Source organism: Centruroides vittatus, unplaced genomic scaffold, assembly GCF_030686945.1.
Source record: "Centruroides vittatus isolate TY-2023 unplaced genomic scaffold, ASM3068694v2 contig_846, whole genome shotgun sequence".
In the NCBI taxonomy this organism is placed as follows: domain Eukaryota; kingdom Metazoa; phylum Arthropoda; class Arachnida; order Scorpiones; family Buthidae; genus Centruroides; species Centruroides vittatus.
The window spans coordinates 1,238,797-1,255,364 of NW_027122551.1; the positions used below are offsets into that span (position 1 = coordinate 1,238,797).

At 30.0% G+C, this 16,568-nt stretch overlaps 1 protein-coding gene across 2 annotated transcripts in view; it reads right to left on the minus strand.

Annotated features, from left to right (window-relative positions):
* The window catches only part of anne (anne boleyn), a 133,241-nt gene that overhangs the window by 61,039 nt on the left and 55,634 nt on the right, over positions 1 to 16,568 (minus strand). The window contains exon 1 of one of the 2 annotated variants that reach the window (XM_067278981.1): positions 5,008 to 5,413. The exons of the other annotated variant lie outside the window; for it this stretch is intronic. Within the exon in view, the coding sequence (XP_067135082.1) occupies positions 5,008 to 5,017 (10 nt within the window). The 5' untranslated portion in view covers positions 5,018 to 5,413. Of the gene's footprint in view, positions 1 to 5,007; positions 5,414 to 16,568 lie in introns of those variants that run through there. 2 annotated transcript variants of the gene reach the window in all.

Below are 16,568 nucleotides of genomic sequence, written 5' to 3' on the forward strand. Positions count from 1 at the left end.
TTATATTAGTAAAAAGGTATGCAGGAATGCAATGGTATGTGGGATAAACATTATTTCCGTTTCCGGTGTTGCATCACTCCAAAACTCATTAAATTTTGTCACGCAGATACGATGAATTTCTATTATTATAGTAGTTTTTCGAATAAACTACTATAACATCATATAGGCTACTCAAACAGGAGGTTAAGGGGACCAGGAAAGAAGTCCGATAATTTTTAATTAAGCTTATAATTTCTAAATGTTAAAGGCAAAAACCTTATTTTGGGATAGGGATAAATTTTTATAAAATCGTAGAGTAAAATTTTCATTAAGTCTGACCCCACTCGAGATAGATCGTCTATCTCCTTTCTTCCTTGACTTATAATTTCCAGAATGTAATAGTATCAATGCCCCATACATATAGGAATAGATTTGCGTCAAATTTAAAAACTTTTGGTATTCGGGGTCCTGAGATATAAAGCTAAATGCAGGCCAACACACATATAATTGTTTTGTTTGTTTGTTTTTGAAATCAAGGGACCTTAAGACATCGAAAACTGTAAAATACCTTGAGGGTCAAAATTTGACCGATTACAATACTTTCCTTCTTTAACAGCCAGGAAAGTAAAAGTTGTTTCTGAATTAAGAACTGTTTTGTCTATGCTGAAGCTTTCATCACGAATATCGCATTACAAGTAATTTAAATCTGTTTTAGAAAACTCTCAAAATCACCCACCGATCTAAATGTCGATATCGAGTCTTTTTACGGATGTAAGAATGAATTCTATACAGAGATATAGCGAGGGGACGAACGATCGTGGGAGATTTCTCGGTTACAGAATGAAAAAGAGATAAGTTCCCCTTTCGATGGCTCTGTTATTCATTAGAGCAGCGGTTTCCAATTTATTTTAACCGCGGAACCCTTTATCTCCTGATAAAATATAAAAAATAAAAATATTACATACAAACACATTCTCACCATTAGACTAAATAGGTTTTATTTTCACAAATGCGAGACGTGAGATTTGTATGTGAATCCCTACACTACATACTTTTTGAAACTAAATGTCTAAATAAGTTTTGCATACATATTTAAAGTACTCGATTAGTTACAACTCAAACACTGATTCTATTGAGGAGTCTTGGGCTTCTACCCAACACAAGTTGGAAACTACTGCAGTAGAGGAACATGTTAAAATATCTATTTGATATAAGATATTTTATCTTATAAATATCGATTTCGAATATATAGGCTATACAATAAAAAGATATTTTAATTATCATATGACTATTTATCTTGATGCATTTACAGCTGTTTTTTCTTTCGTTTTTAGAAAAATACACACACAAATAAACATTTTAAATATATATACAATCTTATTTATTTTCTTTCCTTCTTACTTTAACAGCCAGGAAAGTAAAAATTGTTTCTGAATTAAGAACTGTTTTGTCTACGTTGAGGCCTTCATCACGGATATCGCATTAGAAGTAATTCAAATCTGTTTTAGAAAACCTTCAAAATCACCTACTGATATAAAATAAATAAGATTATATATTATATTTACAATACAATATAATAACTTATTTATTTATTTCTAAGAAGGATTTTTATTAAGCCTATAATTAATGCATTTATCTCATTTATTTTGACAGAGAAATCTTAATCAAAGTTTGAAATACAAAATTCATATCAGACTTCATAATTCATTGTCAACGTTATAAACTGATAATGTATCTAAATCCTTGATTACAGCGTCATTAAACGCGAACTCGTAGCCAAACAAACCAAAAATATTTAAGATTTATATTAGATGTAATTTAAAAATTCTGTCATTCATATAAATAGATGCAAAAATATGAAATATATTTTTAATTTGCAATAAAAATAAAACACTAATCATGAACTAGATCTAGTATATTTTTACACCTTGCTCGGAAGAAAATAACCTGTATTTTCATTTTACTCAAGACATTTCAAATAAATATTTACAATGCATTTTTCCTATTACGTTACTAGAAATAAGTTGCATTATCGAAGTTTAAGGATGCGTCTTCAAAAATTATTTAATGACAAAATATTGAAGCATGAAAGAGAGTGATTTCTTTAGTTCTAATTCGTTTGTAGTATTTCGTAATCCTGTTGTTTATACAGTAACCCTCGACTTAACAGATTCCGTGTTAGCGGACAAAATTTCTGCTCTGTATGAAAAATTTTAAATTTTCATATTTCCTAATAAAACATGCTAATAGATTGAATCGATGAGCCAATTAATATAAATTACTCAACGTACTCATAAATTATAATATTTTAATGCGTTTTGTACTGTACATTGCAAGTTCGTTATTAATTTAATATCTTTTTAAAACGCATTCGATTTAACGGACTTTCGGAAATAGAAGACACTCCTTTTTCCCAGTTTAGTCCGTTAAATCGAAGATCTACTGTATTTCTGCAATTTTATTCCACCATTACTCTAGTCTCTACCTCTTTACATCATTATATTACAGTACCTGTACAGTACAAGAGAAATACGACAAACTTTATTTTTCAAAAGCAAATAAAAACATTCAATTTTAACCATATTTAGAGAACTGCCATTCGAAAAGATGCATTCAATTTATCGATATACGGTATTTCAAAACATAAACGATTCAAAATCTTTGTAATAATGTATTTTATAAAATATACATTGTAATTAAACTTTATCGATTCGTTATTTCGTTGCGAGACAAGCATGCTATTTCCTTTCATTTTTCTACCCACGATTGTACCAGAGTATATTATTATATACTGCGGTTGTACTACATCTTTCAAATTTATGACTAATTTTGTTTGTTCTTTTTTTACGAAAATTTCCTTTAGTTCGGTTATTATTATTATTATTATTACATTTAATATTTAATTAAGATTAAAAATTAAACAATTTTATAAGAAACTTTGCACCTCCGTTAAAAAAATTTTGTAATATTTTATTTTCCCTTGACCTTATTCTAATGCTTCTTGCTCAATTATCAAGAAAACAATTATGAATCTATCAAGAGGTAATTTCAAAATTATTAAAAAGCAATTTTCAAAATCAAGAAATTTTTTATAACACTAGAAAATTTATAACGAATTTAAAATATACATTCATAAATACTTTATTCCCTAATTTATTTGATAAAATAGTTTATCTGCCATTCTATTCAAATACACCACTACACATACTATTGACTTAGCGGACTAACTGAGGAAAGGTGTTCGCTATTGTCGAGTTCATTGAAGCGAATATGTTATAAAGAAGCATATTAATGAAAGAATTTACAATGTACAAAATGCATTAAAACATTTTTATAATGTACAGTAAACTGTGTACTTTATACCATTGACAACCTTTTAGCGTGCTTTCTATCGGTTAAATCGAAGGTTTACTGTAATTCGTGTATTAAAGATTATATCTTCAATTCAGATCTGCCTGATAAGTGATGTTTATCTGAATATAAGCATCTTTTTTCTGTTTTACATAAATATACAGTAAATAGTACAATAAACAAAAATCAATAATAATTCACTAATTTTATTCAATATTTTGAATAATAATTTTAAAAAGTTAAATAAAATTAGTAATGGACTAAATTAAATGACTAAAAACAATGTTAAATATAAATAAACCACTCTGTTAGTGAAACTAGTTTATTTTAATAAAAACTAATCGACATAGTTTATTTAACAATTTAACTACGCGCATTTCTGTTGAATTAAACTTATACATATATTTGAATAATGCGACACGTTACTATAAACTATCTACATGACAAACTTTATTATGATTTATGTTTTAAAGAACATTGTACGAATATTTTATTCAGATCAAATATTAAAAATAATTAGAAAGATTACTAATTATAATCATTGATTTTAAAATAATACAGTTAATTAAAAGCTGCAATTTAAAAATATCTTATTTGTTTAATTACACTATAAAAAAAATTCGCTGAAATTGAGTTTAAGCAATAATTATTGTGAGGATAAAAAGGGTTTTCTGAAATTTTCTGTCATTATTTTTTTAATTTTTTTTATCTCGATAAACAGTAATAACAGTAAGGTCATGAAAGCATTTAAGGGAACGAGAATACATACAATGCTTAAATTTTTCGTAAAAAAATCTTTATTTCTTTCACTCAAAAGATTTATTTTTCGAATCATAATGTGTTAGATAGTATTTCATAGCATATAATTTTATGCCTGAGTAAAAATGTTCCTGTAACTTGCGGATTTTATCATTATTCACTACATTACTGGTGTCAATCATATTTAAAAGAATAAAATAAACTATTGTGAAATAGTTTTTCAAACAAATATAGTTTTTTTTCTATAAAGAAACTATTTAAAAAGATAAAAATTACAAAGATAATTTATTATATATTATCTACAAAGATTATAATTAAAGATATATTTTTTTATTTTAGTTATAAAGATTAGTTATTTATCTATCTTATATGCAGTTTTATCAGCTATCAGAAGTTTAATTCCGAGTTCTTAAAAATAGGTTCCAATAAAACTACACTTCCTATTTGTAAATTTGTCTAGATTCGTCCGGGCCATTTAAATATTTCGGCACTCTTAGACGTAATATATTGGAAGGAAAATTAGTACTTATTTGTCAAGCATTTTCATTCATCAAGAACATAAAAATAATTTTTAAATTTTCATCTTATAAACATGAATTGTTTGTAAAATGACTTAAGTGAAACAAATTTAAATTAATAATAAAAAAACGCTATTTTAAATATAAAATTAGATCTGTAAAACGAGATTTTTTAAATCTCGTTTCACAAGTTTAGTCAAATTTTATATCATTTTTCATATAATAGATTCTTGTCGTTACAGTACGTGTATTTAATAGTTGAGAAAGCACGAACAAAAGAAACAATTCGCATAAATATGCTTAAACATTCGAAGATGAATAGTAAAGTTCTTCTCTCTTAAGTATATATATATATATAATCAGCGTGCACAAACATATTTTAAAACACTTACTCGCTTACCTTTCCCCATAACTTTTGAAAGTACAAAACTCGAGTTTCACATTCGACAATTTAACCAATAGCACAACATAACCACGACCAATCACAGGTAAATGAAACCCGCTATCATCTAGTACTTCGAGATAAAGCATAGTGAAGAAAACTGAAACGATCGGTTAGGCAATTTAACACGTAACTGTTTTCCTTTCGAATCGCATACGTCACATATGATTCTATAATTATTACATAATCTTTACTAAGTAAGTACGATATTGCAGTCGAATTAGGAATTAAATCAAAGGCTGGCTTTTTAAAAAATGCCGTTGTTGTTGCTCTCCCAATGAGTCAATGTCCTCGTCCTGTTTAAGGTTAGTACCTCGAAGCACCTCTAGATTACGGCGCTATAAATTACTTTTAAGTATTAATTTAAATTTTAAAATGCACTTATTTAAGTTGCTATTCAGTTCTTATTTTAAGTTAACAATTATTTACTTTTTTAAGATTGTTTTCTATAAAAGCATAATAATAACAACTGACTTAAATAGAACATTTAATGATTTTTTTTTAAATTAAAGGTTAAAATAATGTGATCTTGTACAAGCAAAATTTCTCAAGTTTCATATATAAATTTTAACAAATTATTTAGCGGATTATTTTGTGCATTGTCAACTACTGGTACAATAGAAATTATTTCCAGTTACACCAAATAATATACAATTGGAGATCGTAGATGAGAACGCATAAATATGTATCGAGGTCTTAATAACCTGTTTGGTAATTTTTTACGTAAGATTTTTGAAATAATACAATACTTTCTCTTTCATTGTAGTTTACAATTGAAAGCAACAAAGTAAGCTGGTTTATAAACATCGAGATACGTGGAAATTCGTTAACACTTTATTAAAACCCTAATTAAACACGTTTCTCTGATATAGGCCTTGTTATTGTTTAATTTGGAGAGAAAATTTCATTCGAGGAAATCGACTAATGTCGAAATGCTTTTAAGTTTCCAAAGTTGGAGAACAATTGAACTTGTTTCGTCGATCAGACCACGCCTACAAATGAATTAATATTTTTAAATGTACGTATTACGAATTCAATATTTTCAGATTTGTCTGAAATCAATGCAAGAGTAGTTTTAAGCATAACTTAATTATCTTTATTATGAATTGATGTAAATTTATATATAATAATGCTTGAAGTTGCGCTATATCAATCATTCATAACACATACAATATTAAAATCAGTGATATTTTTAGACTTTGTATTAGTACTCAAAACAATTCTTGCTCAAATAAAGGAATAGCGATACTTTTTCGCATTCCTTAAATATTTTACTATTCATTTTAAACGATTTAGTAAGTAAAATATTTAAAAAATAGCATTTAAAAGAATTAAGTAATAACTACTATATTAAAATATATTAATTAAATAACAACAGAAATAATTGGCCTTGTTCCAGTTTTAATTTTAAAAAGGGTCCCTTTTATGCAGTACCGAAATGCGTATTTCTTAATAACGATTTGAAAAAAACGTTAAAAATAATAAAATACAATCAAACCTTTCAACAGCGGCCACTGACGGGAACATAAAAATGGTCGTTGTTTGCAGGTTATTTTTGCATTTTAAAAGTTCCCGGAAAAAATGGCCGCTGTTTAGAGGCAGTCGTTATTGGAGGTTCGACTAATAATTATGTAACAACCAGGACCATCGAGAGCTTGTACGGAGACCGGTGTGAGAACGTCCCCTTTTGTCATTTTTTGAATAAAATACGTAGAATGTTTCTTTATTAATAAAAACGCAATCTTAAACGATTTTGTTTTTGCTAATAAAAACAACATTAATTTATAAAAATAGGGACCACTACGGACCCCTAATTAATCCGGGAAAAGTCCCCAGCATCCCCCTCCAGACGGTTCTGATAACGACCAGTAATTTTCTATGAGAATAACCAATAAACAAAGTTCTACACAATAAGGAAAGTTGTAGAAATACCAGTAAAATTTAATACATCATAAATATATAAATTGCGTATACTTTAATTTTTCTAATTTTTATATTTTTAGTCTTATCTACCTTTAAAAAGAAAATAGAAAAATTAAAGTCTTATCTAATCCTTTACTTCCTTTAAATATTCTACGAGAAAAAAGCGGCGTTAAGTATTAAAAAAAAAAAAAAAAAAAAAAAAACTGCGGAAAATGTTAGGATTTATCATCATAATGTTCAAATAGTTCCGAGAAATAATTGCCTTATCTTAAAATTTGAAAAATAATCGTATATAAAAATCTCTTTTTGTATCCATAAAACTTTTAAATAAATTATTACTTTGCTTAAATATATTTATGAGACAAAGAGAATGATTTGTGGCATAATTACGATAATTGTGATATTTATTTATGAACTTCACACTTGATAGGAAAGAAAAATTGATAATAAGAAGCGTAATCTAAATAATCTCTAGAAAAACATACAGTAGATATTTATATTAATATTATATGAAAAAAATGGGTAATAAAATTTAGAATGAAACTTTTAAAACAAGTGATCCAAGGTCATTCTTCATTTTCGTTAAAAATAATTAAATTAATTATAAATCAAATACAAGGAAATTATTACTTATATATAGGTAAATTTATGTAAATAATAAAAATTTCCTTGTATTTTAAATTTTCGATTAAAAATTCAATAAGTAGCGAATGAAAAAAGACCGTTTATCTAAACTCGTGTGCACACAATTTGATGAATTCGATCATATACAATACAGTCAAACTTCGATTTGGCGCCACTTATCTATTCGCGCTAAACTGAAGTAGGCTACTTGAAGCAATAAGTATTATATGCATTTATGAGATCTATACGAAAATTTGAGTTTGAAAGCTTGAAAGTCACGTGATTTGGCGATAATGTTTGTAATGTAAAATCGTACATACAATAATTCAAAGATACTGAAGATCCTTTTAATTATAAGATTAGATCCGTTCCAGTATTCGTCGGTGCTTTATGAGGGTGGCAATTTAGGAGGGCAGTATATCGACGTTTGACTTCATTCGCATTGTTAACAATGAAAATAAGAGCATCTTCAATTGAAAATATCCTAAAAGGTGCATTTAAGTAGTCGAAATATCAATCAGACCTTCATTCTTTCTTATAATTTAAAAATTGATTGTTCATATGAAGTTATTAAGGAAGCTATGCAAAGTACAGTACAGTACATGGCTTCTATTATCTTATGCATGCAATGATTTATCGAGAAGATAATGAAAGGTGGTCCAGGTGGCAAGCAGCTAAGTAAGCCAATAACATAATTCGTTTGATATGAAATGGAATGCCATTAGCTCACCACCATGCGCCAAAGATATCGAATGATAATGTGAAACATTCAAATCAACGTGAAAGATATATTAGATATATTATATTAGATATATTGGACACATCAGTGATAGAAGTCAATTTAAGTATACTTGTGTTAATTTATAACCATATATGATCAAATAATTGTGAATTACTCGATTTTTTTTTTCTTTTTTTTTTTCTCGTGTGCGGCCCACGTCACCTCAAAAGTTTTAAATGTGGCCCTTAGGCCGCGACTCCACTAGCCGTAAAAGGGCCGTAAAACCCCTCACCGTAAAAGCTTTTAATCACGTGACCATGATATTTTACGCCTGAGCAGGTCGTAAAATATCATGGTCACGTGATTAAAAGCTTTTACGGTGAGGGGTTTTACGGCCCTTTTACGGCTAGTGGAGTCGCGGCCTTACATAGAAAAAGGTTGCCTATCTCTGGTTTAGATGATATAATCTGTCCTTTTACCAATCACGTACTATTTGAATATGAATTTCTATTCTCAAACCGATTGCATAGTTATTAAAACGTTTTTCCCCCTATTAAATTATAAATATTGATACTTTGTTCATATATTTTCTACAACAATAAAGTTACGAGAATGCGAAAGTGAGAGATTTTTTCAAATTTCATCATCATAACATGCCAATGAGGATCGTCTACAATTTATAGTTAAAGTGTTACGTGGCTTCTCCCTTTTTACACAGTATTTACGTAGCTACATACGTAAGAGTTCTGATCTAGTCCAGAAGTCGCTCCTTGGATTTTCTTACAATTACATTAACCTATTTATGAAATGAAATAGATATTTTTGAAAAATATATAAAGGCTGAAAACAAATATATTTTATTAAGGGTTACTTTAAATTTGTAGCTAAATTTACATAAATTTAATATTCCTTTTTCTATTCCAATTATTAAAATTAGAATTTTGTAAGAATTTCCAAGAAAATGATTGCAAGAAATTTTGTGAAAATTCTTATTCATTGCAGCGTACCGAACTGCACAACTGTAATAATCTAATTATATATAATTCTATTCTTGCTTCAAAAAATTAACTATAATAATGAACTCAGAATACTTGTGGTCACTTTAGAACAGTCAAACAATCCCTGAGACTTAGAAAACAGGAAAATAAAATTACGTTTCCAGTCTCGTGCCGCTATGCAACCACAATTACGGTGATATTCGTGATAAACATTAAGACTAAATTGGACCAGTAAAATATAGGAATACATTATGCGTTACTAATTTGCATATCGTTAGCATATACTGTATTATTTTAGTGTCTAGTGTACTTACAGTTATGGAGTGTATTGGTACTCAGCAAGCTTAAAGCCTGCAAAAAAAAACCCCTGATGTGGCCTGCAGGAAGCCAATGAAGATCTAGATGAGGACCACAAGGGACTTAGTTCCCTTGCGGTCTTCATTCAGAGAAAGGATTGCTCATCACTGCTTTAGAATAACTCGAGTCCTGGAACTGGAAGAGAAACTGGAAAGTCCTGGCCACTATTATTATATTTAAGTGAAAAGACACCCAAAATTAATTCAGTTATTACAATTTAAATTTCTTCACTCAAAATGATTTTTTGTACTAGAGAAACTTTACATAATAGAATTTTGTTTTACGAGAAGTCGAAAAATTTGGGGCTCCATAGATTAACCAACTCCTAGTACTTACTGAATATGACACTAAGTCAAAAAATTATTATTCTTCACTTTAAAATCCCGAACTACTAAATGCGACTCAGCGATAATGAGAATGAAGTAATATTTTCATATATGCGTGTATATCATATATAATGTATGTGTGTGATTACTAGAAACTATGAAATATAGAACCAATATTTTCCATCAAACTCTGAGATTCGTCACAATGGCCCAGTGAGTTCGTGCTAAAACGTTTGTAATACTTTAAACATTGCTGAACTTAAATTTAATTATTAATTTAATCAGTTTGTTTGATTTTATATTATGCTGAAAGTTGTTCTTCGTGTTCTAATGTATTTCATTGAAGACGAATAATTATTTACGAGTAACAGAATTTTTACACATTATACTTATTTTTATTTCATAAGTACAGTATTTATTTTCAGACTCTTATTTGTTTAATTGAATATGACTTATCAAAAACCTAATAAATATAACGTTTTTATATCATATGGAGTATGTTCACTTAAGGAAATTAGGATTACAGATTCTGTGTTCAAAGCAGTTCGTGAAACACAAAGGTTGGGAACCACAGCTGTATATCGAAACAATAACTTTTTCAAAATATATCTAAATTTTATTTAATCAATCTTTATTAAGTCATAATGAAATTTAATATCACAAATTCTGATATATAATTATTGCCTCTGCAAACAGAGTGAAAACACATTGAACACAAGCTGCTGCAAGAAAATTGAACAAAACCTCTTAAATGGCATAACAAAATAGCAACAATGATTCATTGGATTTGCAAAAGGCATGGCTTTCAGTATAGTAAGACAGTACAATCACAAATAGAAAAAAAAAATTGATAAAAAAGAAAAATCTAGAATTTTCAAATGCACAGATAATGATGTCTAGGGTAATATGAGCCAAATGTTTATGTTAATAGTTTTTAAAAAAAAATTAAGTATAAGGACCTGCAATTTGAAGTTGAACTATAGTAAAAGAAGAGAATCGAAGCAATAAAACCCATTCTAGGGAACCAAGAACAATATCTGGATGATTTAGAACTGGAATCAACATACATGTGCTCAGAAGACAGCATATACTTGAAACTCTATACAGTACCAGGAGTGGCGAACCTATGACACGCATGCCCAAAGTAGCACGTAACATATAATAAAATTTCGGTTTATCATATTTTTTAATTATCTTGCCAGTTTATTACCTGATCATCCTTTTTCAGTCAGCTTCTTTACATTTATTCTAATTAAAGCATATTCCTTTCATTTTTTTAAATATCATTATTGCAACTCTAAAACTTCGGAACGCATAAATATTTTTAAAGGTCATTAGGCTCACTGTGTGGCACGCTGACTCAAAAATGTTCGTCATCCCTGGTCTATATCCTATCGAAACTTTGACGAAGTGCGGGGACGGAAACACAAGGGCATCATTATATACAAGGTGGTTATAATTAAAGTTGCCCTACTCAGACCTGTGTAGACCTGTTCTCGTGAACGTATTTTGATGAAACTTGGTATATATGTTATATGGACCATGGGGAAAAGGAAAATGCAAAAAAAATTTAGTTCGAATTTTTACCACTAGGTGATAAATGGCGCACGAAGAGCAAGGAACACAAAATGGAAACACGCAAAAGGTTTTCATTCACAACATTTATTCAATGTGCAATCTATTTACATCAATTACAGCATTCAAAACACCTTACAGCATTGTAAGGCGTTTTGAACATGTAATTGATGCAAATGGATTGCATATTGAACAAATGTTGTGAATAAAAATCTTTTGCGTGTTTCCATTTTGTGTTTCTTGTTCGTCGTGCGTCATTTTTTCACCTAGTGGTAAAAATTCGAACTATTTTTTTTTTTTTTGCATTTTCCTTTTCCCCATGGTTCATATAACATATATACCAAGTTTCATCAAAATGCGTTCACAAAAACGGGCTCTAGACAGGTCTGAGTAGAGCAACTTTAATTATAACCACCCTGTATTAACGAGTGTTGGATGTATCTAGTCTATATGTGCATAATCTGTTTGCTGTGTACAATGTTGCGTAACACTCAAATTTAAACATGAATTCGTCTTCCTAACTTCTGTGCGAAGTAACGTTCAGTGATCGAAGTTTTAACATTGGAAAGTCGAGCACCGAGCGAAATTCAAACTTTAAGAATACTCAACGATTTAATCATAGCAAGATCAAAAGATCATTCTTTTTCTTGCATCTTAATAACTCAAGACTGCACTACAGAAAAAAAACAGTGATATGCTTAAAAACCCGAAGTTACAAGTTCCGCACTTTCTTCACTTGGTACTATTAGATTTCTAATTGTTCCCAAAATTAAGCTGAGTCGTCAAAAGGTTAACACTTGTTTTATCAAATGCTTAAGTTTAAGGTGCCAAAGAGAATGAATCGAGAATAAACCGCAAAGTTTCTTTCATCCACGAATACGAAAAATTCAATCATTCTAAATGATTATTTTAATAGTACACATTTATTTTCAGTATAAACGTTTTTCATTACTTTTAAAACTAGCCGCATTATTCTATGAGGTTGATTAACAAATAAGTCTAGGAATGTAGAACATTTTCCTAAACTTATTTATCAATCAATCTTCGTACTTAATCCAGCTCCTACACTTGTTGGACTCAAATGACATATTTAATATTCATAAAGTACAATTTTTGTCTCCTCCCGCCTTTTGGGCACTAAGATGGCCTGGTCCACAATGGGAGCAACAAGACCCAACATATGTATGACAAACCTCCCACAAAAAATTTCTGTAGTTTCTCTCTAGGTATGTTTAACTGCTCTAGGGAAACCGGGATCGAATCCAGATGGTTCGAAAAAAACCGAGAATTTTTCGGGAGAGTGTCCGAGCCTCATCCCTTACCACCCGGCCGCTTCACTGTGAGCCTGACCGAACCCATAATGGGCTTGCTAAAAAAACCGCCTTCTTGAATATCCACAGGGAGTTTAAAAAAAACCATATGACCATCTATTAAGTAAAGAAAATTCATGTACTTCGATTTCATGAGTTTTTTATTTGATAGTTGTTATTACATATCTAATATATAGGTAAAAATTACATATAATTCGAACGACAGATTTATTTATGAATATTTATGAGACGTCACAATAGCAAACGTGTTCATCATGCTCTAGTTTCGTTCATACATTAGTAGTGCTAGAAATTGATATAAACATCGAGAGGTCAAGTGATACTTTTTCTGATGATAATAATTGATTTTCATCGAATTAACAAATTCAAATCAACAAGCATAAAACTAATCATAGTAGGAAACGATTTAAAAATATAAATCAGAATGCATGTGAGAAACATCACAGACGATCAATTAATGAGAGCAGTTGATCACTGTTCATCGCCTTTGGAATGTATTCTGCGTGGCGAAGGTCTCTTTTATATCACTACTGTCTTGTAGTAATATTTGTTGCTTACATCATCAAATAATGCTATAGTGGCGAGTCTTGTACTAATTTTCAGGACAGGAGAATGTTTTAGTTGCATATAGACTGCTAAATTTCTCTCTAGGCTAGTGTTAATTATGATTACTGGTATTTGATCATTACAATAAAATTTTGAATTTTTTCTTTCTTTTCTGTAAATGTCACCTCTCTCAAAAATGTTTACGCATTTGTGAAGGGGAAGACTCACTAGGGAATGACCCGGACTCCCCCAGGAACTTCAGAAACTACTGAACTTCGTGAGCATGGAAAGAAACGAGAAACTATTGTACTTAACCATCTCATTATTAATTAGGTGAGCAACAGTTTTGAAGGTAAGAGCAACTGCAGTTCGTGGTTGGGTAATACCGGGATGTTGTGAAGAGCACATGTCATGTAGCCCTAGTAAATAAATCGTTTGATCGGCGCTGGTTTTGATCAAAAACATTAATTTTTATTACATAGTAATTATCATTTGAGATATTTGATTTTATTTTTCTTTGCGGCTGCAGTTTCGCAGTGCTTACCCCATTGCATGCAATCCTGTGTTTAGAGGTCGCAGTTTTCTAATTATATTTGTAAATTTTTTGTAGAAGACGACAGTTTCAGATTTAGCGCCGACAAACAATCGAATTCGTGACAGTATGTCAGAGGTGGGCATCCATCTTAAGTGCGTGTGCCAAAATCGTCAAATCTGATGCAAAATTTTATCACATGCCAACTAAAATTTTTGGGAGCATATTATTTGCTCTAGCGGTTGGACGATGTTACGGGAAAATACCCTTCTTGTAAATCAGTATGTAGCAGAGATAGATGTCTTGGAAATACGCTTAATAGAATGTTTGTTTCATTTTCTTATCATTACTAAAACAGTTCATAGTGTTTGTTTCTTTATTCAATAATCTTTACAGTTTTATTGATTAGAGCGGCAAACACTATTCCATTCAGTTAAAATATACAACTCGCTAAAGATGTCAGATATTTTTTAAAGTGAGCCCTGGGTTGTGTATCTGTAAAAAGTTTTTGGCGTGCCTAGTTTGACACTCGAGCCAAGAGTTGCCCACACCCTGCCAAGTGCAGTCATTCTTTAATCATAAACAGCATTTATATAAAAACACAAAAAAGTAAAAATATGTATATTGTTTACTGTTTTATAAATTTAACGTTTTGTAGATTAAAAAAATAATAATTTTTTAAATTATCAAAATGAAGTGTGTTTAACGTTTAATAGATAATTTTCTATTTTATATAAACCATGGCAAATAAAATTACTATGTAACTGAAGATCAATAACAGCGTTTGAATAAATGGCGAATTGCTTAAACATACTATGTATAAGCAATTGGTTATTTATATAGGCTATATTGTATGTATCGCACCCACATCGAAAAAAATCTCCAATTATCAATTTTTATTTTTCTATAATATCTCTCTTTTTTATATTTACTTTTTTAAAATATTTAACAACATAAAACATCGCGTAAGGAAAATAATCTTAACTATTTCTAGAAACTGTTGAAATTAAGAAACTGTTGAGATTATCCAATAAAAATTCGAAACAATGAATGGAGCCGCTTTTCCCAAGACATTATTATAGTGTTAATACAAATATATCAAGCAGGCTAAATACAGGATAATTTTAAAAAATGTTCATATGGAAGTAACTTGTTACGCCTGATTTGTAGTAGCAGGTTGTCCTCTGCAGTTCTCCATCAAGTGCAAGAGATCGCGACCAAACTGTCGAATTCTGAAAGTACCTTATTACTCACGCTGCGATGACTGCGCACCTTCCACAAATACGTTTACACACGTGCTTCAAAAAAATGTATTTAATTACAAAGCAAGAAACAATTGCAGTGGAATCCGATTATTATAATCACGAATAACGTTAACGATCAACTATTGTTATCATAATCAGTCGGTCTCAAAACATCATATAAAATTATTTTAAAATAATCCATCCATTATAATCAAACTTCTGCTATCGCTATCAACTGTGATAATTACACTTGGAAACAAACGATAAGAATTCTTTAAAAATTTGTGCAAGTGTAAATGTACAGTACCTTTTCTTCGAAACTTACTGTTAACCGAAGCATACATTTATCTTTTAATACCATGCGCATGACAAGTATTAGAGAATCTTTTCCTGAAGCGCGTCCTTTGCCTTTATATTGTTCTAAATATATTGTTACAGTAAGTGGAGATAAACATGTGCACTTGTTACAATTTCTCTAGTTGGTCTGCAATTTTCAAATTGCAAATTCATACTGTCGCCGCCTGTCCGTCTTCCGTTAATCTCGACAATAGAGATTAATTGGAAAGCTTAGGGGCCGGAGGTCTAATAGGGACCTCCGGCCCATAAGCTTTCCAATTGATTTTTAAATTAAAACATGATTAAAACTGCAGCCTAACATACCTATTGTGACGATATCACATAACGAACCTATTGTGACGATATCACAATAAATACTTAAGATTTTTAAAATTTTGTGACTTGTTAAGACTGTATAAAAACGCTCTGTAAAAAAATATCTGAATCATAGCAAAAAGCAAAGCAAAAGCGTGGAGATTCTCTTTAAGAAAAGCAAACAATTTCTGTTACGATAGGTCGCCCAAAACGAACGAACGTAGTGCTGTGCATTTAAAAATTTTCACCATTATTGTGTAAGATCATAAAAACAGGTCAAAGAAATTTCTTCATCTTCTAATGAGAACATGGGTCAGAAGAGAGAGAACAATCTGGAAAAGATAGCCGAATCAGCATTAAAAATGTGGTTTAGTAATGTTCATGAAAAGATGTTACAGTTAATGAATCTACTTTGCGTCAAAAAGCAAAACTAAAACTATGAGCAAAGATTTCATGCAACTGATGGATGGGTTTACTAAGTAGAAAAAGCGAGAGAAAAGTGTGTATATACATCTTTATGGCGAAGAAAAAAGAACCGTTTTGCGCAAATTATAGTTGAACATAATGAAATTCAAAATCGATCTAATATAAGCCCAGGTGCAAAAAAGATTTCCCTTCTTGATTCATTGTATTTTGCTAGCAATGTCTTGGAAGCAAGTATGAGAGAAAACCATCAAAAAATGCTCCCAAA